The 20334-nt window shown below is 59.0% G+C and overlaps 2 protein-coding genes across 3 annotated transcripts; both read left to right on the forward strand.

Annotated features, from left to right (window-relative positions):
- On the forward strand, positions 1-3894 carry LOC117880392 (RING finger protein 112-like). The gene is made up of 5 exons (XM_034776542.1): positions 1-687; positions 1405-1620; positions 2704-2817; positions 3121-3225; positions 3384-3894. Exons 1-5 carry the CDS (start codon positions 622-624, stop codon positions 3558-3560), a joined length of 678 nt encoding a protein of 225 aa, XP_034632433.1. The 5' UTR covers positions 1-621; the 3' UTR covers positions 3561-3894.
- Positions 3895-9206: 5312 nt separating this feature from the next.
- On the forward strand, positions 9207-16085 carry LOC117881083 (protein MROH8-like). 2 transcript variants are annotated; one of them, XM_034777947.1, is made up of 9 exons: positions 9207-10453; positions 12629-12738; positions 13082-13204; positions 13489-13568; positions 13993-14098; positions 14286-14381; positions 15092-15196; positions 15643-15778; positions 15997-16085. In XM_034777947.1, the coding sequence occupies exons 2-9, from the start codon at positions 12703-12705 to the stop codon at positions 16017-16019; spliced, it is 705 nt and encodes a 234-aa protein (XP_034633838.1). In that variant the 5' UTR covers positions 9207-10453; positions 12629-12702; the 3' UTR covers positions 16020-16085. The 2 variants fall into 2 exon arrangements, with proteins under 2 accessions (XP_034633838.1, XP_034633837.1); XM_034777946.1 differs by lacking the exon at positions 9207-10453 and adding an exon at positions 11634-12225.
- The last annotated feature ends 4249 nt before the right edge of the window (positions 16086-20334 follow it).

Below are 20334 nucleotides of genomic sequence, written 5' to 3' on the forward strand. Positions count from 1 at the left end.
TGAGCCCCCATGCAACAGTGTGGCCAAAGGCGCTAAGGATGCCCAAACAGGGGAATCGCGCGTAGAAGCAGAGAGGTCAGTTTATCTCTGGATTTGGCATTGGTGCGACCGCTGCTGGGGTCCTGTGTTCAGTTCCGGAGCAGTTCAAGAAGGATGTGAATATATTGGAGAGGGGGTAGAGGGGGGCCACGTGAATGGTTAAAGGATTACAAAACGTGGCCTGGAGTGATAGACCCCAGGAGCTCAAGCTATTTAGCTTAGCAAAGAGAAGCTCCCACCTCCCGGGGTGACCTGCTCCAGTCTAGAAGCACCTACACGGGGATCAAATATTTAATAATGGGCTCTTCAGGCTAGCAGAGAAAGCTCTAACGTGACCACATGGCTGGAAGTTGAAGCTGGACACTTTCAGCCTGGAAAGAAGATATCTGTGTTTACCAGGGAGGGGTATTAACCATGGGAACAATGTACCAAGGAGTGCGGTGGATTCTCCCTCGAGGTGGGACGTGTTTCTAAGAAATCTGCTCTCGTTCAAACAGGAATTAACTGGGGGCAGTTCTCTGGCCTGTTATCCAGGAGCTCAGCCTTGGTCCCTCCTGGCCTGGGAATCTACCAATCTCCGCCATGACTTCTTGGAATCCGTCTTCTCGCTCTGGTGCTGCCCGGTGGACAGGGACACAAAGTGGGCAGGTAAACTGAGCCACGCAGCTTGTTCACAGAAATATTCCCATGTTCTCTCGCTCCTCCCCAGACTCCTGCTGCCAGGAAGGGGTACACCTGGGCTAGACATCAGCCATCCTGCAGCAGAGCCCTACTGCTCCAGGTGCCAGGTCCTGACCCAGTAGGTTCCCCCCACTCAGCGGGTCTGGAGAGATGGAGCGACTCCGGGAGGATGTCACCTGCTCCATCTGCCTGGATGTCTTGGATGATCCAGTTTCGATCGAGTGCAGCCACAACTTCTGCCGGGGCTACTTCGCGACTCACTGGCCCTGAGTGCCGGGCTCCCTGCTCCAGGGACAGGATGACCCCAGACACGTGGCTGAGAGCCCTGGTGAAGAAAATCACAGAGCCCCTGCGGGAAGAGATGGAGCCGGTTAGACCAGACAGGCTGAATCAGGGGAAAGGGGCGCAGGCTCTCACAGGCCCCAGGGTGGGGACTGGCTGGATCAGGGTGTGGGGAATAGGACATGGGGCCTTTTCTCCCTAGGGGGCAGTGCCTCTGATTTGGGGGGCAGGGGACTGGCTGGCTCACGGGGAGTGGAAATGGCTCAAGAGGATCTGATCTGAGGGGCAGGGGCTAGTTGGTTCAGGGGATGGGAATGGGGCACGGGGCTATGATCCGGGGGCACAGGGGACTCACCAGCTCAGGGGTGGGGTCCGAGCTCTGACCCTGCTCTCTCCCTGCAGCAGGGGCCGGGGGCTCAGCCGGAGCCGGCACGCCCGGTGCAGCTGGTGCGTCTGGACGAGGAAGGGGGCCTGATCCTGTACGAGGAGGCCCTGAGCCGCTGCCTGGAGCAGGGTGGGGTGGGGGACGCCCCCGTCTGCCTGGTGTCCATCATCGGGGAACAACGCCGGGGAAAATCCTTCCTGATGAACTGCCTGCTGAGCCGGCTCCAGCGCCAGGTCAGTGGGGATGGGATCCCCAAATAAAGCTCCGCCCCTTGAACCACAGACCCGCCCACCCCAGATAAGGCCCTGCCCCCTGAACCACAGACCCCGCCCACCCCAGATAAGGCTTGCCCTCCTCAGGAAGGGCCTCTGCTCCGTTCACCACAGGCCTATGTTGCCAGGTGTCCAGTTTTCGGTCGAAAAGGGAACCTGGCAGCATCCGGTCAGCACAGCTGACCAGACTCTAAAAGTCCGGTTGGTCACAGTAACCGGCCTCTGCCACTCGGGGGCAGCTGGAGCCACATGGAGGAGCGGCTCTCTGCTCAGCTGCTGAAGCCTGACAGAGCACTGGCTGGCTTCTGGACCAGGCTCCAAGAGGAAGGTGCCACCGCCCGGGGGGAAGGGATCCTGCCTGCCCCTCCTTCTGTCCCACTGTGCCCCGACTGCCCCCACCCTGGGCCCTCGGTATGGGGACCAACCCCTCCCTGCCCCCTTGTGCCAGGGACCAATCCCTGCTGTATACTGCTGTGCCCCAGCCCACCCTCCACCCTGCTGTGCCCCATCAGCTCCTCGCAGCGGCAGCCGGCAGCCGGTGAGTCCCAGGAGAGGGGGAGTGTGTGCAGAGAGCGAGCGACGGAAGGAGTGGGGGAGAGGTGTGAGCAGGAGGCGGGGCAGCGTTGGGGGAAGAGGTGGGGTAGGGGATGGGGCCTTGGGGGAAGAGGCAGGGCACGGGGCAGGGAAAGGGTTTTGGTTTCCAGCCATTAGAAAGTTGGCAACCCTACACAGGCCACGTCCCCAGCACCACAGGCCCAACCCTACGCAGCCAGGGCCCCACCCCGTTCACCGCATGCTCCACCTGACCCAGCGAGTCTCCTGCCTGCTTCACTGCAGCCCGCACCCCCTATACCAAAGGTCCCCCCAGCCAGTGTCCGTCCTCTCCCTGTGCCAGGCCCTGGCCACAGCTACCGAGACCTCACCCTCCTCAGCCATGGCCCCTCCCCCTGCCCCACAGGTCCCCACCCATCCCCTGCATCCTGAGCACCCCAAACCCCCCAAACCGCATTCCCACATCCCCTGTCTCTGGTTGCCCCCCTACAGAACCAAGAGCACGTGGCCCTGGGGGGGGTTGAATGTCGCGCCGGGATGGCGACCGTCACGAAGGGGGTGTGGATGTGGGGCCAGCCCCTCTGGGTCCAGGGCCAGGGGAAGAAGGTGAGTGGGACAGGGGGGCAGGCTGGTGGATGAGGGATGGGGCAGTAGGGAAGGGGAATGAGGGAAGTGGGGGACAGGATCCTGTGCGGAGCAGCGAGGCTGGAGGGGGGAATGGGGGAAGCTGGGGAGGGCAGGAGTCCTGGCCCTGGGGCTCCCTACAGACACACTGGGGTGGGGTAGGGGGGCTGTTCACAGTTTGATCCCAGGGAGCCGGGCAGCAGAGGTGCCAGGGGTGAGGGTGGTGTCAGTGCAGGGCACTCGTCGCTGTGGCCGGTGTATCTGTCCGTGTGTCTGTCCCTGCAGGTGGCCGTGTTCCTTGTGGACACCGAGGGCTCCCTGGACCTGCAGCGCCGCATGGAGACCAGCATCAAGCTCTCCGTGTTGGGCATATTGCTCAGCTCCTACTGGGTGGGAGAGCCGTGCTGCGGGGGACGGGACTGAGGGCTCTGCAGGGGGTGCCGTGCTGTGGGGAGCGGGGTGAGGGGGCCAGCAGGGGGGCTGTGCTGCGGTGGGGTCAGGTGTGGGGTTGGCAGGGGGGCTCACCTTTTCTTATTATTATTTTCCAGATCTTTAACATTTCCAGTATGTTTAAGCAGACGGAGGCAGATTATTTGGAGGTGGGTGGGGCAGAGGCTACACACAGCTCTAATGACACGGACCTGCCAGCCAGGTCTCTGCTGGGGGGACCCAAGATCCTGGGTAATGTAGGGATTGGAGGGGGGCAGTCTAGGGGCTGTTATTGATGTTTAGAAAGTCCCAGAGATCTTGCCCCAGGCTGGGATTCGAGCAAAGAGTCTGAACAGTAATACGTGAGCAGTAATTAATCAAATATTAGTGACTGTCATATTTCTGGTTCTTTATCATTACCTGGTGGCTATTTGTCATTAACCGATTAGCTCTGGTTCTCACTGCTGAGTGCTGGACCTGCTGGGGGGCTGGTGGAGAAGAGACTTTTGTGTCCCGGTTCACTCCCCTAAGTGATCTGAAATGCGCCTGCAGACTCAGGTCTCCGGGAGGGTTAGGTAGCCTTGTGGTAGCTTTGGTGACCCAGAGCTGAGGTGGGTGGAACCAGAGCTGACCAGGGGGGGGAACCGGCACAAATTACCGGGACCTGGCGGTCCGAAAGGGGGCCCAGGGCCCAGCGGTCCGGAAGGGGGTCTGGAGCCCAGCTTCCCCCCCTCTCGTCGGCCCTGTTACCCGGTCCGCCCTTGCTGGGGGGCCCGAACCCGCTCTCGGTGGCCCTGGCACCATGCCACTGTGGAGCAAGGGGTAGCCCAGATACAGGTGCCCCCAAAAATCAGCATTTCTCACAGAACGTGCCCAGCCAGAATGTCGTGCTCAGCCAAGCCAGGGCCAGCAGAGTTAAGGGAAATGCCCGCCCAACCGTACCTCGGCCTTCTTGGGCTGGCGCTCCAATATACCTGTGGCACCCAGCCCTGCTCTCTGCCTGTGCCCAATATGGGGCAGGAGCCACCTGCACATGCCCTGCACCCAGACACTGAGTCTGGATGGGCAGGAGCCAGCCCTGGGCAACCTGCATCGCTCTGCGTTAGTTAAGGGTTTGTGATGGGAAAAATGTTCCATTGGAATCTTCCCAACCAGCCCTAACCCTAAACCTATGTCCCATCCCCCAGCCCCACCTCTGTGTGTGCTTCATTCCCCCTCTCCCCGTGCCAGGGGTCTATGTGCCCCCCATTCTCCATGCTCAGCACCCGGAAGTCCCTGCTACCTTCCTTCCCCAGAGTGATTGGCTCATTGGCTCCTTGACCACCACAGCACGAGCAGCTGCCTGAGGGTGAAGCCCCTGGAGATGCAGCGACGCCTGGAGGGGAAACGCCAGGAGCTGCTGGAGCGCTGCCGGGGGGAGCTGCGGGGCGAGGACCCCCAGAAACAGGCGGCCCTGGAGGAGCTGAAGAAGGAGCTGGAGAACCAGATGGCGGAGTTCCTGCCGCGATATGAACAGCGCTTTAAAGTGAAGAAGGCCGAGTGGTTGGGCCTGTACATTGGGCGGGCGGAGGGGGCGGTTCTGGCAGTGGTGGGTGCGGGTATTGGTATTTAGACATCCCTGTCGGGGCCCCGCCTAAAATGTTCAAATTGGGCCCTGCACTTCCTAAAGCCAGCCCTGCATACAATAATGGCAAAGTTCTTGGTTCAGGCTTGTAGCAGTGATAGAATAAACTGCAGGTTCAAATCAAGTCTCTGGAGTACATCCACAGCTGGAATGGGTCATTCAGTCCTTTGTATAGAGCTTCCTTTTATAGCTAAGTCCCTCCAGAAGTATGAAGTAGGATTGAAGACAAGATGGAGACGAGGCATCAACCTTTTATAATCTCTTGCCGTGTGGTCTTTGCTTTCTTTGTCCCAAGGACACTCTATCCAGCATGTGGCATAGAAAAACCTTAGAGTTCTGTCCATAGGCAGGTCCCTGCATGCCTTGCTGAGTCACAAGGTGTATCTACCTTCTCTCAATGGATCAATTGTATAGCTCATGGTCCTCAGTGGGCCATCAAGCAGACTAGGCAGAACTAACACCAACTTGTCTGGGGTGTTCCCCGGAAGCATAGCACAAGTTTGAAATACAGACAGTATAGAGCCAATATTCATAACGTCAACTACAAAACTGATACACATATACAAATAGCATAATTATAATCAGCCAATCAGAACCCCTCCATAGACCCCTTCCACAACAACCTTTATACAATATTGGCTGCAAATATATAACAGTGGTCACAACGGTGATCTATACAGTTACAGATTATATCAGTAGCATCACAGGAGGTGACACGGCATCAGTGAGACTGATATTGGAATACTGCATCCAGTTTTGGTGTCCTCCTTTGAAAAAGATGTTGTGAAATTGGAGCTGGGGCAGCAAAGAGCCACCAAATGTTCTGAGGGCTGGAGAAAAATCCCTTCTAGTGAGCGATTGAAAGAGCTCAACCTCTTTAGCTTATCAAAAGAAGATTGAAAGGTGACTTCATTGAAGTGTTGAAGTGCCTTAATGGAGAGAAAAGATTGGGTATTAAAGGGCTCTTTAATTGAGCAGAGAAAGGCAGAACAAGACCCAGTGGCTGGAAGGTGAAAAGAGACAAATTCATATTACAAATAAAGCACCGATATTCAACAGTGAGAATGATTCACCACAGGAACAAGCTACCAAGGAAAGTGGTGGATTCGCCCTCTCTTGCTGTCATTTAATGAAGACTAGATGCCTTTCTGGAATGTGTTTGCCCCCAAAGTAGCTATGGTGTCATACAGAGGCCTGTGACATGCAGGGGGTCAGATTAGATGCTCGAAGGGTCTCTTCTGGCCATCAAGTCTACTAATTTCTGAAAAACTGAGTGTAGCATTGGGAGCAGCGTCTGAGGTTTTACTGTCTAGTCGGCTTGCTTCCTAGAATGAACACGCCTGTGGGGTGATCCACAGGGAGTAGCTCAAAGCTCCCAAGTGCCTGGCCAGGGGCAGGACATTAGCACAGCAAGGGAGGGGCGTGGCAGTGACATCACAAAGGCCTTTTGCAGGACCTCAGACTATTGGTCAAAGGTGGTGACCTCACAGAGAGATGCTGACATCTGCCAGGCAGGACAGAGGCGAGTGGCCCAGGAAACCTCAGAGACCCCTGTGGCTTTGCTTCAGCAAGTCTCTGTCTCGAGGTCTCTCTTTGAGGACTGAGAGAACATTCGGGTTCACGTACGTGAGCGGCAGGAGGAACCTCTTTTGAGTTTTCTCCTTCCCTTTTCGTGATTGTACTAGAAAGCAGACGTCCCTGTGTAGAAGGTAAGAGCCTCCTCGAGGTGTGAAACCTGTTCAGTCTGATCCATCGGGTGAGAGTTGAATTCTAGGCATGGAAAACACGAGCTTGAGGAGGCAGAATTTTATTCCACACCTGGGATTTTGTCCCTTAGAATCACTGGGGACATTGGGGTTTGTCCTTTTTGTTTCACCTTTTCCTCCATCCCTCCCTCCTTTCTCTTCTTCTCTTGCTTCTTTTGTACTTTCCCCTGTTCCCCTCCCAACACCAGGGTGTGTGTGTTTGTGTGTCGCGGGGGAGTGCTCTGCAGCTCCCACAGTGGGAGGTCCACCCAAAAATGTGGGGCTGAAATAGTGCCCCGGCAGTGATCCCCACCAGTAGCGTAGCTGGGGGGGCGGGGGGGGCAGGGGAAGCAGCCACTTCCCCTCAGCACATTTTCCAAAAATGGCGCCTTAGTCAGGGGTTACCATGGCGCCAGAGGGCGGGGCCCATGCTCCGCTCTGAAGCTTGGCCTGCCCGGCCGGCGCTGACCTCCTGCACGCAAAGGGGGGGCAGCACGGCCGGAGGAGCAAAGGGGGGGGGCCACGGGGGCGGAACGGCACGGCCGGAGGAGCCATGAGGGGGGGCCGCGAGGGCGGAACGGCACAGCCGGAGGAGCCATCCTTTGGGCTCTCTGGTGAGAACCCTCAGCCTCCCGTCCTCAGCCTCTACCCTGACTGGCTGAGCAGGGGGTTATTGACAGGGAGGAGACTCAGGTCCTTGTTCTCTTTTAAGACCAAGTAAATAAGTCATAAGCAGTTCTATGTTTGATGAATTTTGCTGCTTCTCTGCATTAATTGTCTCTGAGCAGCTCATGATTCTCTCTAACTTTGCAGTTCTCCTAAAATACTTGCTGAATAATTACTGTGCACTGTTGTTGGTCTGGAACTCATCTGAGAGCACTTTATTCAGGAAATTCAAGATCCGATAGTTAGTTTGAAAATCAGGGCTCTTGGGTCCTATTCCCAACTCTGCCACCGACTGGCTGTGTGACCTAAGACAAGTCAATTCTCCTTTCTCAACCTTAGCTTCTCCGTCTTTCAAGTAGGGATAATAATGATCCGCTCCTACTTACCTCACGGTGGGTGGAGGATGGAGATCCATTGGAGAGTGTCACTAGGAGGAGTGCATAATATGAGGTGTCCTATCACATTTACTCAGATCAGATTATGACATAATAGAATAGCTGAAATAGTTTATTTTATTTGTATTTTTTTATTTTGAAATTGATAAGAGCAGCAACTACTTAGCTCAGACTGGAGCATCTTATCTAATTCTCGAGATCTAAGTGTCTCCTCTTGGTGTGCGAGGAGACAATTTAACACACTATGACAAACAGGAGATGTTTTTGTTTTGCAACAAAATCTTTTTGCAAAGAACTTTCATCCCACTTGTTATGAGTTCAAGAAACAAACTGATTTAGTCTGAATGGGATTTTCTGACAGAAACGGTTTCAATGAAATTTCCCCACCATCTAGATTCCTGGGCTCTATCCCTGCCCAGGGGTGAAAGGAACTTAAAGGATTTACCATTCCGCCGGAGTCCTGCGCGGGGCTATGGCCTCAACCAGAAGAGGCGGGGCCTTTCAAGATTTAAAGGCCCGGGGCTCCAGCTATGGCTGGGAGCCCCAGGACCTTTAAATCACCCCAGAGCTACCAGCTGCAGAGGCGGCTGGGAGCCCCGGGGGTCAGGGGCGAATTAAAGGGCCCAGGGCTCCAGCCACCGCGGAGCTCTGGGCCCTTTAAATCACCGCGGGAGACTGGCTGCCGGAGCTACGGCAGCGCTTTAAAGGGCCTGGGGGCTCCCCGCAGCAGCTGGAGCCCTGGGCCCTTTAAATCACCGCCGCGGAAGCCGGTCCAGTCCGGCACGGCATACTGGCTCTTGCCGCTATACTGTACCGGACCGGACTAGCTTACGTTCCCCTCTGCCGTTCTTCTGCAGGGTTTGTTGTCCATTAGAACAGAAGTCAGGACTGGTGGCTTCTCTTTCTGGCTCTGCCACCGCCTTGCTGTCTAGGCGTGGTGCTCGGCAGGGGCTGGGCCAGGGGCCAGACCAGGGGCCGGTGTGGTGCTCAGCCGGGGGCCGGAGCCGGCGCAGTGCTGGGCGGGGGCCAGCGCGGTGTTCGGCTCGGGGCCGGAGCGGTGCTGGGCCGGGGGCTGGTGCGGTGCTCGGCTGTGGGCGGGCACACGTGGCCGGAGGCCGGCGCCCCAGGGCCCAAGCCGGGCGGGAGACGCCAGGGACAGAGCCTCTTGGCCTGGGCCGGCCGGCCGCCAGAGGGACCCGCTCGGCCAAGGGTGCCGGACTGAGCCACGCTGCACCCCGCCCCAGCCTACCTGCTGCCTCCCTGTTTCAGGCTTCCTGCGAACATTTGATTCGCGGGAAGCAGGGAAGGAGGGGAGCAGGGGGCGGAGCTTCAGGGGAGGGGGAAGAGTTGGGGTGGGGCTGGGGGCGGGGAAGGGGCGGAGTTGGGGCGGGGCCCCATGGAGTGTCCTCCTTTTTAAAAATTAAAATATGGTAACCCTACTAGTGAGCATGGACTTGTCAAGAACAAATCATTCCAAACCAATCCTAGCTCCTTCTTTGGCAGGGTTATAGGACTAGTGGAGGTGGGTAAACAGTAGATGTGATCTCTCTTGGTGTCACTAAGGCTTTTGACACAGTGCCATGGGACATTCTCACAAGCGAACGAGGGAAATGTGGTCTAGATGTAATCAGTGAAATGTGAGTGCAGAGCTGGTTGAAAGCTCAGACTCGAAGAGCCCTTCTCCATGTCTGGCTGTCCAACGGAGAGGGTGTACCTACTGGGTCCGGCAGGGATCAGTCCGGGAGCCGGTAGTATTCAAAATTTTCCTTCAGGATTTGGAAAATGGAGTGGAGAGCATGCTTCTACAATTTGCAAATGACACCAAGCACTTTGGAGCACAGGATTGGAATTCAAAACGCCCTTAACAAATTGGAGACTTGGTCTTCTTGAGCCAGACTCCATGGCTGGGCCCCTCTCTCTAGACTGGGCTGAAGTGAAACCCCAGAGCCAAACACTCCTCCTCCTGGGCAGTGCGCTCCCACCTTCAATGGGCAGATGCTGCTTAGCGCTGTCAGAGCAGCTTTTGCTGGGGGCTTCTCCCAGCACTTTCCAATAGTGGGAAAGTATGAAATCCCCATTTGACTGCTGGGGACAGAGCCAGAGACGGGGGAGCAATTTGCTCAAAGTCCCACAGGAAAAGGAAAACACCCAGCAGTGGAACCAACAGGAAACCCAGCAATGGAACTCAGGAGTCCTGGCTCCCAGTCCCCTGGTCCAGTCACTCCAGCGGAGCACACTCCCTCTCAAAGGCAGAGGGAGTGGACATGGGGGCCTGGTTGAAATTGCCAGCTGTGGGAGGGAGTGTGCAGCAGTGGTTAGCGAAGGGGCCTGGAAAGAAGGCCTGCTGGGTCCCATCCATTCTTCTGACACTTGGTGTGACCCTGTGCCAGTAGCTTCCCCTCCCAGGCCTGGTTCTCATCAGTGGGGTTGGGGTCGCAGTCCCAACAGCCCAGGGGGGTCGGGAGGCTCCAGGAAGGTGTGTAAAGTGCTGGGATGTCGGGATCCCGGAGGCGCTGTCACCCCTGCACGAGGGCGGTGTTCTGCACCCCCTGCTGCTGGCCGAGTTTCTCTGTCCCTTGGCAATAAGACAGACTCTTGTTTTCACAGCCAGCCGATCGCCCCGTGCCATCACCCTGCCTGCTTCCTGGGCAGGGGAACTCCTCAGCTCACCACCACCCTCTCCAGCCTGCTTGGAGAGTGAGGAGAGTGAGGAGAAGGGCAAGGGACATCCTCCATCCATCGCTCCATCACCAGAGCATGTGAGTGGCATTAGGGTTCCTCGGTAGCGTCCCCTGTCTGTCTGGGGAGAGGCAGAAAGAGGGGGAGAGAATCTCTCCCAAAGGAGATTGGATTTGCAAACAGCCCCCAGGAACCCCTCGCTCTCAGACCGGGAAGGGCTTCCCCAGAGCCGTCTCCAGTGTGTTTGGCAAGGACCCAGCAATGGCGCTCCCAGCCCTTCCCTTGTGGGAGACTGTTCCCCAGGCTGAGAGTCTGTGAGCTGAGCCAGCCCCAGTGAGCTGCTGAGCATGGAACCGAGGCGGCCCTGGCCTTGCTATGCCTAGAGACTTTGAAGTGGGGAATGGTTTCCCAGGAGAAGTCCGGACTCCTGGGTTCAGGGCCGGCTTTAGCAAGTGCGGGGCCCGATTCCTGGGGCGGCACTTCGGATTGCCGGCTGGGGGGAGGTGGCCCCGCGGGGCTGCCGCGCTCCGGATGGCACTCTGGCCAGGAATGCAGGGCCACGGGGCTTGCCGCGGTCCGGCCGACGGTCCGGCCGGGGTCGTGGAGCTGCAGGGCTGCTGCGGTCCAGCTGGGGCTGCGGGGCCGGCCAGAGCTGCAGCCAAGGTCGCAGGGACATGGGGCAGCAACACTCTGGCAGGAACTCCAGCCGGGGTCGCGGAGCTGCCGTGGTCCAGCTGGAGCTCTAGCCAGGAGAGCGGGACTGCAGGGCTAGCCACGCTCCGCCGGAGCTCCAGCCGGGGTCACGGGGTCACAGGGCTGCCGCGCTCTGGCCTGGGTCGCGGGGCCACAGGGCTGCCAGGCTCCGACGGCGCTCTGGCCAGGGGAGTGGGGCCCCCGAAGACGACAGGCCGCCGGGGTGAGTGCGCGGGGCCTTCCGCCCTTCTGGGGAATCAGGCGACTCGGCCTAAAGCCGGCCCTGCCTGGGTTCTGTTCCTTCTCTAGCCTGGGCGGGAGGTGGGGGTGTGTGAGTGTGGTCTGGGGTCACAGGAGGGAGCTGCTTGTCCAAAGTGACCAGTGTCTTTGTGACTGACCCCAGTGTTCGAAAAGGACAAGACTCCCCAGTTCTTGCAGCCCCAGGGATGATGAGGGGGAGCATTGAGGGGGAGCAGATCATGCAATGAACTCCTGCCAGTGTGTGTAGCTTGCCCTCCCTCCCTGTTGGGGGAGGAGGAGCTGCTCTGGTTGGGGCAGGGATGGGGAGGGACCAAACAGGCTGGTTAGTGAGAGGCTGCCTTGACCCCAGACTCACGCCTGCTCCCCGCTGGGTTCCAGGATGGCCAGGCTCCTGAGGATGTTCAGGAAGAAGGCTCTGCAGGTGGCTCCAGAGCCTGAGGGAAGCAGCCACCATCTTCCCCAGGAGCGAAGCGGCCCCTCCGTCCCCGCTGGAGGGGAAGAAGCTCCTGGCCGCGCCAGGAGGTGGAAGTGCCCAGCCTTCTGGCGGAGGAAACCCACTCCCGGCACAGGCGCCGAGGTGGGAGCATCACCTCCCAGGCCAAAATGGAGCTGGGCCAGGCTGCGCTGGGCAGGCAGGACCCAGCCCAGGGGCGGAACTGGGCAGGGTGGCTCTGGGGCTTGTTGTTGTGTGGGCAGCAGCGGCCCCAGGAGCCCAGCCCCAACTTCCAACAGGGGGCATCGCCCTGCTCAGTCAGTGAGGGCCTTCCAGCCTCCCCACGGCAGGAGGTGGAGGATCCCTCTGTCAGCCCCAGCAGCTCGGGCCGCTCCCCATCCGACAGCAGCAGCGTCTGCGACTCGGACAGCAGCCTGGCCGACGGACGCTTCTGCTTTGTTCTAGGTGAGGAGTCAGGCTGGGCTCAGGGAGGGGTGAGGAGGGGGCTGTGAACACCCTGTGCCCAGACCCTCGAGCAGTGCTATGAGGGCGGGTCTCCAGCCCAGGTGTCTGGCCTGAGCTATGTGAACCCCACGGACACTAAATGCTGCCACTTTGGTCCTTGGTGCTCCATTGGGCGGGGGTGGGGGGAGGCACCTCCCAGGGAGTCCAGGACAGTGGGGAGGGTCTCTTTGCTATGGGCTCCTGAAGGAGTTGGGGGCTGATGCCATCACTGAGAGGGTGGAGTGTGGGGCCCAATCTGCCCTATGTCCCAGAGGTGGGAAGGGGACACATTGTCCTACCATGCCCTTGTCCATCCCCCGAGTGGCAGCAGGAGTCACCTTGTCCCCTTCTTTCCCTGGTGCAGCGTCCGCCAGGGACTCCGAGGACGACAAGGAGAAAGAAGAACGGGTAGACTTGGTAACAGAGGAGGCTGCTCTCATGAACATCCGAGAGCAGCTCTATGCCCGAGAAAAGGTACAAACGTTCCCCAGCTGTGCTGAAACTGAGATTGTCCTGCTCCTTCCCAGCATCCTGACCCCCTGCAGAAGGTCTTGGCCCTAATGGGGACCTTTCTCCTTCATGATCTGGGACCCCCAAGATGGGGGTGTTTGTCACACACCAGCCGGGGTCTCCTCCCCCAACAGGCACTGTCCCAGTTCCTGACCTTGATTATGGAGGAGTCGTGGGTGATTTGAACAATAGGCAGGTCCCCACTATCCCCCATTCAGGCCTAAGTCCTGCAGCTGGTGTGGCTGGGGCAGGGAGGTCCCTGACTAACTGGCTCTCTCTCCCCTAACCCCACTCCTGGTGGGCGCAGGACGAGGCGCAGCAGCTCGTGTTCCTGCACTCCATCTACCCCGCGTGCCTCGCTGCCCAGCAGAGAGGGGACTACACATTGGAGCCACACTGCTCGAAGGCGGCTGTGGCGGAGAGGATTGTGGTGAGTGAGACATGGCGCCCGGGAGCTGGAGGGTGGACAGAGATATGGGAGGGGCAGGGGTCTCCCCGGGCCGATGGTTGCGGGATGGCTGGTGCTGGAGGGCAGCTGAGGGCAGGGATTGCTGGGGATGAAGATTGGGGAGAGGAGATGGGAGAACTAGTGGGCAGGAATCAGAGGAGCGGGAGGCAGCTGGGGGGATCCTGCTGGCTGTGTAATCTCCTCCTTGGGGAGTGTCAGTGAGGCCCGAATCTCACACGCTCCTTTGTCTCCTTTGCGTCTCACAGGAGCTCATTGAGGAGCTTCCTCCTCACTCTCCACCCGGCGCCGTCCTGGCCAACTCCCTCATTGCTGTGGCCAACCTCAGGTACCGAGACCCTCCCGCCCGGTTCCCCTAACCCCAGTGCTGCTCAGGCCCGTGGCTGGGAGTCACTGCCCCTCCCACTCCCAGGTCACCTCCCAAGGGTGGCTCCTCTGGCAGAGGTGGGGGGAAGGGTCACTCCCTCTCCTGGCTGCTCTGTTCTTTTCACTCCAGTCACATTGCAATGGCTTTGGGGAGAGGCTGAGTCCCAGGATCAGATACAGGAGGGGCAGCAGGGTCCAGGGAACAGGCGCCATTCCTGCCCTGCCACTGTCGGTCTGGGAAACCTTGGCCTTATCATTCCCTGGCTCAGTGCCTCAGTTTCCATTCTCGCCAGTCTCTGCCTATTTCCCTGCAGTTTCACGTCCGTGTTGGTGCCAGACCCACCCCCACACTGCATAGTCTAATACCGGCTCGTCTCTCTTGCCAGCACCATGACACCTGCCCTGGAGACGGAGCTGGAGACCCACCTCCTCCGAGCCACCCTGCACGCAGTCTTCACCCTGGGCACGCAGACGGACACCAATCAAGTCCTGGTAGATCATCCAGCTGTTATCCTGCCCGAATCCTTGCTAACTGCCTGCAGTGGGATGTGAATGACAGAGGCCAGGATATGTGTTTGGGGGTCTCACCAGTGCTTCCCAGAGACTCCTCTTCCCATCCTGTGGCAGGTGTAGCCCCAGTTTCCCTAACTCTGACCCATGGCTCTCCCTTGCTTTGCAGGATCTGCATAGGGTCATACCAGACCTTCTGGACGCCATGCTGGGGAACCTGCTGGCAAAGACCCCAGACACGGAGAAGCTCCACTACATCTTGGAGGTAAGCCCGATGAGGGGGTGGGGGCAATATGACCTTCACTCTTAGATCCATTTTCCAGTCTGTCCTCCTAGCTGGGCCCCCAGTGGCCATCTTGGTCAGGGCAACCAGTGCAATGCAGGGTCAGGCCTTTCCTTCTTGAAGGACAGAGGAAGGAGCTCGGACTTCAAGCCAGAGGTCTGCCTGCTTGTGTTGAGCACTAACCACAGGGCCCCCGGCTGGCTTGGGGAGTCAGAGTCTGAACCCCTCCTGGGAGATCCAGAAGATGGTCCTCAGAGAAGAGCCACAGCCTCATTCTCAGAGAAACAGGAGGGCCCCAGAGAATCAGCCCTTGTCTCTGACGGGCCCCGAGATTCCTGCGGGGATTGTGCTCACACTCAGTCCCTTCACCCAGCCAAGGACTTTAGAGGCAGGGAGGGGGGAGGGGTCTGTCTCCTTCCTGGGGAGCTGTTCAGGAATCAGCAGTTCAGGAGGATGGGACCAGCCCCGACACCGAGCATTGTCCCAACCTAGAGAGACAATGACAAGTTGTGACCTGCAGGATACAAGCATCGTCCTGGGGGCAAGAGTCCCCTTCTAAAGCTCTGCAGTCAATGAATCAGATATTCCACCCCCACCGCATGCAATGTCTCAGCCCCCTGGGCATGGGGGGGGGCCATTAGTACTACACATGCACCCCCCCATCAATCCTGAGCTGCTTCCTTTCCCCACAGCACATTAACTACTGGACCGTGTCCAGGGTGCCACGAGAGACAGCCAGGGCCATCAGGAGCAGTGCGGCCCTGCTCACGTCTGTCATCTCCCTCCCTGACTTTGACGTAAGTGGCCTCTGAGCCCAGCTTCCTGACTCCAGGCGTAGGGGGGCCGGCTCCAACGGGCTGGAGGATCTGCTGCTGCAGGGGCTGTGGGTTAGGAGTGTTCCTCTTGGGGAGGCAGAGGCAGAGCAGAGAATGAGCCTGGCTTGAGTCAAGTTCTTCTTGTCCTGGTTAAGGGCGACTCTCGCTTGTAAGGGGAGCAGGCTCCAGGTTCTTGCCTTCTTGTCATCCTGGAGCAGCTGGAAGCAAATCCTCCTGGAGGGCTCTGTCCACATCCCTGTTCTCCAGGCTCCCTTGGGGGCAGAGATAACTAAGGATCCAGCTCTAGCTCCTATCCTCTAACATCTCCTGCAGAGGGGCTGAGGGGAAGGAGAGCCCTGGCCCAGGCGGGGACTGGGAGCTGACAGGAAAATGCTGATGGAGTCCCCTCTCCCTCTCCCTTCCATTAGAACTCAGCCGAATTCCCAAGGATGGGTCACCACGTGGCCCAGCTGGCTCTGTTCGTTGGTGACCCAGACGAGGACATCAGCCGGCAGGCCAGGGAGGGGGTTTACCGGCTCTACCAGCTCCTGCTGCGCCAGAGGGGTAAGGAACCCGGCTAGACGAGTGAGAATGGGACCCCAACCAATTTCTCTCCGAGTGACCCCGGCTGGTGGATCAGTCTCTCTCTATCTCTTTCTGTGTTCTCCACCACCCCCGCAGTTCTGTTGGGCTCTGCCCACTGTGCAGCCACCAATGGGATTGGAAGGACACAAGCCCTGCAACCAGAATGACCAATGTGTATGTGTCTCTCTCTTTCCCAGACCTGAACATCCATGAGATCTAAGACCTTTGGTGCTGGGACTGGCACCAGGACAGCAGGCTCCTCGGCTATAAGAACACTGCCAGGGTCGGGGAGATAAGGACACTCTGCCAGGGCATGGCACAGCTCTGCAGGGCAGGTGGCTGCCTCCTGGAGCCATGCGACGGAGTTGCCGTTCTAGGCCAGGATTTGGAGCCTGGTTCGGGGCAATCTGCTGAAGCCTCACATCTGGTTGGTTTCAGGTTTTTGCCAAATTTTTCTCAGAGGGGCAGAGAAGATTCTTCCTGCAGACAGCAGTGCTGGCCATGCACGACCCCCTGCTGCGTGTCAGCCAGGCTGGGCTGCTCCTCACTTACTCCCTCCTGGGGCAAGCCGAGCAGCTGATGGGGAGCAAGGTGAGCAGCTGCATTAGACTCAGGAGATTGGGGCGGGGCCCAGGCCTCATTCCCATCCTCTGGCCATTCGCCAGCCTGGCAGCAAGGCGACCGGTGGGGAATGAGAGTGAGAGCAGGTGCTCCTGGGAAGGGAGATGAATTCACTTCCATGAGCAGGAGGGAGCCAGCTTGTCCCCGCAGCAGCTCCAGCCCAGCTCATTAGCAAGGCTAATGAATGACAAGCATTGCCTCAGGACAGACTTCTGTTCTTGGGAAGGGCAGCAGAGTCCTCTACGTGCCCTCTGCGAGCCTCTCCTGTCACCCACGCAACCACCCAGAGTTGTTCCCGTCACTGGCAGCCTGGGAGGCCAAGGACTGAGGGGTGATGGCGACTGACCGGGCAGTTCTGAGGCACATGGGTGGGGGAAGCTCGTCCTGCTGCCGGCAGGGCTGGACTCCCTCTAGAGAGAACGGGAGGATTCAGTCAGCAGGGGCTGCTGATCTGCCCCATTCACCAGGGCTGCCATCCTGCGGCTTCAGCCTCAGTGGCTGGGATGACTTGGGGAAAGGTCTCAAGCTCCCCACATCCCACTTCACTGCTGCCAGAATCCCTCTGCCCCCCTGCCCCGGTACAGCCCCCTCCCTGCCCAACCTGGGTGGGGGTGGAGGAGAGGGGTCAGAGAACTTGAGCTGTGGATTGGAGGTGGAACAGCTGTCAGGGGCACTGGGTGGGAGGTGGCAGGAGCTCCCCCTACAAGGAGGTTGTTGGCACTGGAGGTCCCTTGAAAGGAAAACAAGACTCCATTCTGGGGGTCAGGAGGGGGACTTCATCCCTCAGAGGTGCGCGGGTGCTGGGTGGAATTGCTGCTGCTCCCAGGTGCCCTTAATTCCCCCTGATTCCACGGGGGAATCTGAGTCTCTGACAGGTCCTCCTTCCCTTGCAGCAGGAGGTCGTCACGGCCAACATAATGAACCAACTTCACATCATCCGGCACTTGCGCCAAGTGCCGGAGGCGCTGCAGGAATTCTGCCTCCAAGGCCACCAGCAACTCCTGCTCCCTCTAAACGGGGAGTGTAGTGAGACTGAGTGGCCTCCCTCCGAGCAGGAGAGCGAGGGCCCCTCTACACGCCCCTTGGAGGGCAGAGCCTATATCACCCCACCCCCCTTGCCTGTTGGCTGGCCACCGGGGCCTCTGGTAGACTCTGTTGCAACTGAGCGGCCTCCCTCCGAGCCGGAGAGCAAGGGCCCCTCTACACGCTCCTTGGATGGCAGAGCCTATATCGCCCCACCCCCCTCGCCTGTTGGCTGGCCACCGGGGCGTCTGGTAGACTCTGTTGCAACTGAGCAGCCTCCCTCCAAGCAGGAGAGCAAGGACCGGGGCTTGGGGCCGGAAATATAAAAGGGCGGCCCTGCACCACAGTTAGGGGACAGCCTGCAACAGAGGAGGACACTTGGCCTGTTCTCCAGAGGCCCCTAACCCTAACCCCAGACATGGACGAGGACTGGCCCGGAGTACCTGCTGCGGTTTACCCCAAGGAGCCAGAAGAGGCCTGGAGGCCGCAGGTACCAAACCCCGGGGAGGCAGGAAGTAGCCCAGGGGCAGCCCGGGAGCTGCTGGCTGCAGAGCCCGGCGCAGCTCAGTCGGCGTGTTGCGGCTGGATCCCCGCCGACGCAGGGGCAACCAATCCTGCCCCTGCCAGCGCCTTGGGCTGGGACGTGGGGGAGGAGGGTGGGACCGCAACCCCCTGCCACCCCACCCCGGGTGGCTGACCCCCTACACGGTGCAAGGAGGCTCTAGCCCAGGACAGGAACTGTTTGTTGTCTGGCCGCCGGGGCCCCGCCCAGACTAGAGCCAGCCCTATCAAGTCTGTCTGTTTGCTGGCTGCCAGGGTTCCACCCAGGCCAGGGCCCGCCCTTGAAGTCTGGTTGTTTGTGGGGTGCTTGGGCCCCGCCCATGCCTGAGCCACCCCCGATACAGTGTGTTGAGGGGCTGACCACTTGAGCGACCTCAGCCCAGCAGCGCCGGCTCTACCATTTTTGCTGCCCCAAGCAAAAAAAAAAAAAAAAAATACAACAACGCTCGGACTGCCAAAGCGAGCAAAAAGAAAACCAAAGAAAAACCCCAACCACTTGGACTGCTGCCACCCAAACTGCCGAAGCAGAAAAAAACCCAACAACAACGCTCGGACTGCCGCCACCCGAACTGCTGAAGTGCAAAAAACAAAAAAGTCACCCGGACTTTGCTGCCCCAAGAATGGACGGAATGCCGCCCCAGGCATGTGCTTCCTCCGCTGGTGCCTGGAGCCGGCCCCGCAGCCCAGGCCACAGCCTGGTTGCGACAGCTGATCACTGAGGTGGGGCGGCTGCTCCACCCCCATGCAAGAGGGCGCTAGAGTAGGCCAGAGCGGGTGCAGAGGCTGGTAGCCAATCAGAGAAGGGCCAACTGAGAGCCAATCAGTGCTGAGATTAGAGCCAGCCAATCAGGGCTAAGCTAGGCCCTATATAAAGGCTGCCCAGGCAAGCACTAGGCAGTGTGTTCCAGACCTTCATGGGAGAAGGTCTGTCTTCAGAGCAGGAGACAGTATCTCTGAAAGAGCAGTGCTGGGCAGGCTCAAGGGAGCATACTACAGCTCTGGCCCAAGACCTGCCAGACTGCAGGCCCTGATAGAAAGGGGCCAGAGGGCCTGGAGGGGAAATGGCCTAGGGACAGTTGGACAAGGGGAGAGCAGGGAGGCTGCCACTAGAGGATCCCTGGGTTGGGACCCAGGGTAGTTGGTGGGCCTGGGTCCCCCTGTTCCCTCTTGTACTGCACCTGGCCATGCAGTGGCTGAGTCAAACGGCAACCGGGCCTTGAGACAAGGGGCTAGACTTTGGGGGGTTTGGTTGGCCACTGAGGCAGGTGCAAGGACTGTTGCTAACCTGCTTCCCCCCTCCCCGCCAGAAGGAGATGAGGATGGATTAGAGGGCACTGTTGGAGGGAAGTGGCCTGAAGAAGGACACCATCAAGCGGACTAGGCAGATTGTGCCACATGGAGAGACCAAAATGGTGGAGAAAAGAGACTTCTATTGGGGGGCCTGGGTGGCTCGGCTTGCCGAACAGCAGAGGGAGTTGTTCTGGCTGCTGTGGAGGTCGGCACCCAGACCAAACAAGAGATCTGGCACCGAGGGCGAGAGGCCAGGAACGCTGAACTGCTTCGCCTGTAGGTGACAGGGACACTAAAGGAGGGAGTGTCCCTCCTGGGAGGGGGCAGAGAGGCCCCACCCAGAAAAGGCACCCCCTGTGAGAGTAACAGGGGGGCCTCCAGCTTGTTGGTCTGTGGGGAGCCAGGGCACCCGAAGAGAGAGTGCCCCTACAGGACTCCCAAGGCCCGGGCCAGCCCAGAAGGAAGGGCTAGGGCCCAAACAAGCAGGATTAGGGATGTGGCAGGGGGAAGACCCAGAAAGTGCTTCCACTGCCACCAAGGGGGACATTTAAAGAGGCACTGCCCCCTGAGGCAGAAAGGGGGAGTGTCTGAGACAAGGGCTCGGTCAGAGACCAGCCACAGAAAAGGTGGTGGTGAAGACGGAGGCCCCAGAGAGAAAGAGGCTGGGGCAGAGAGGCCCCACCGAAATGAGGGAACCCACATAGGAGCCAGGAGGGCCCATGTGGGAACCCAAACAGAAGTAGGAACCCATGTAGGACCAGGGCGTTCTACAGTGGGAACCCAGACCCTACAGGTGGGAAGCAGCTGGCTCCAGACTTTGGAGGGCCTGCGAGAGGAAAGGGATGCCCTGCAGGGCCCACTACGAAGGAAGCTGGGGTGATAGGGACCCCTTTCCTCCCCTCCCCCGTGAGCATTTTTAAGGGGGAGGGTTTATGGTGGGACGGCTGCCCCACCCCCATGTGAGAGGGAACTAGAGTAGGCCAGAATGGCTGATGGCTTGCACAGCCAATCAGGGAAGGGCCTACTGAGAGTCAATCAGT

Source organism: Trachemys scripta, chromosome 7 (genome assembly GCF_013100865.1).
Source record: "Trachemys scripta elegans isolate TJP31775 chromosome 7, CAS_Tse_1.0, whole genome shotgun sequence".
In the NCBI taxonomy this organism is placed as follows: Eukaryota; Metazoa; Chordata; order Testudines; family Emydidae; genus Trachemys; species Trachemys scripta.

Coding starts and splice junctions, on each gene's coding strand:
- LOC117880392 (XM_034776542.1), top strand. CDS start 622: ATGACTTCTTGGAATCCGTCTTCTCGCTCTGGTGCTGCCCGGTGGACA. Junction 688..1,404: donor CAGGGACACAAAGTGGGCAG/GTAAACTGAGCC, acceptor CTCTCCCTGCAG/CAGGGGCCGGGGGCTCAGCC. Junction 2,818..3,120: donor TCCAGGGCCAGGGGAAGAAG/GTGAGTGGGACA, acceptor CTGTCCCTGCAG/GTGGCCGTGTTCCTTGTGGA.
- LOC117881083 (XM_034777946.1), top strand. CDS start 11,931: ATGGAGCTGGGCCAGGCTGCGCTGGGCAGGCAGGACCCAGCCCAGGGG. Junction 12,739..13,081: donor AGCTCTATGCCCGAGAAAAG/GTACAAACGTTC, acceptor TGGTGGGCGCAG/GACGAGGCGCAGCAGCTCGT. Junction 14,099..14,285: donor CGGACACCAATCAAGTCCTG/GTAGATCATCCA, acceptor CTTGCTTTGCAG/GATCTGCATAGGGTCATACC.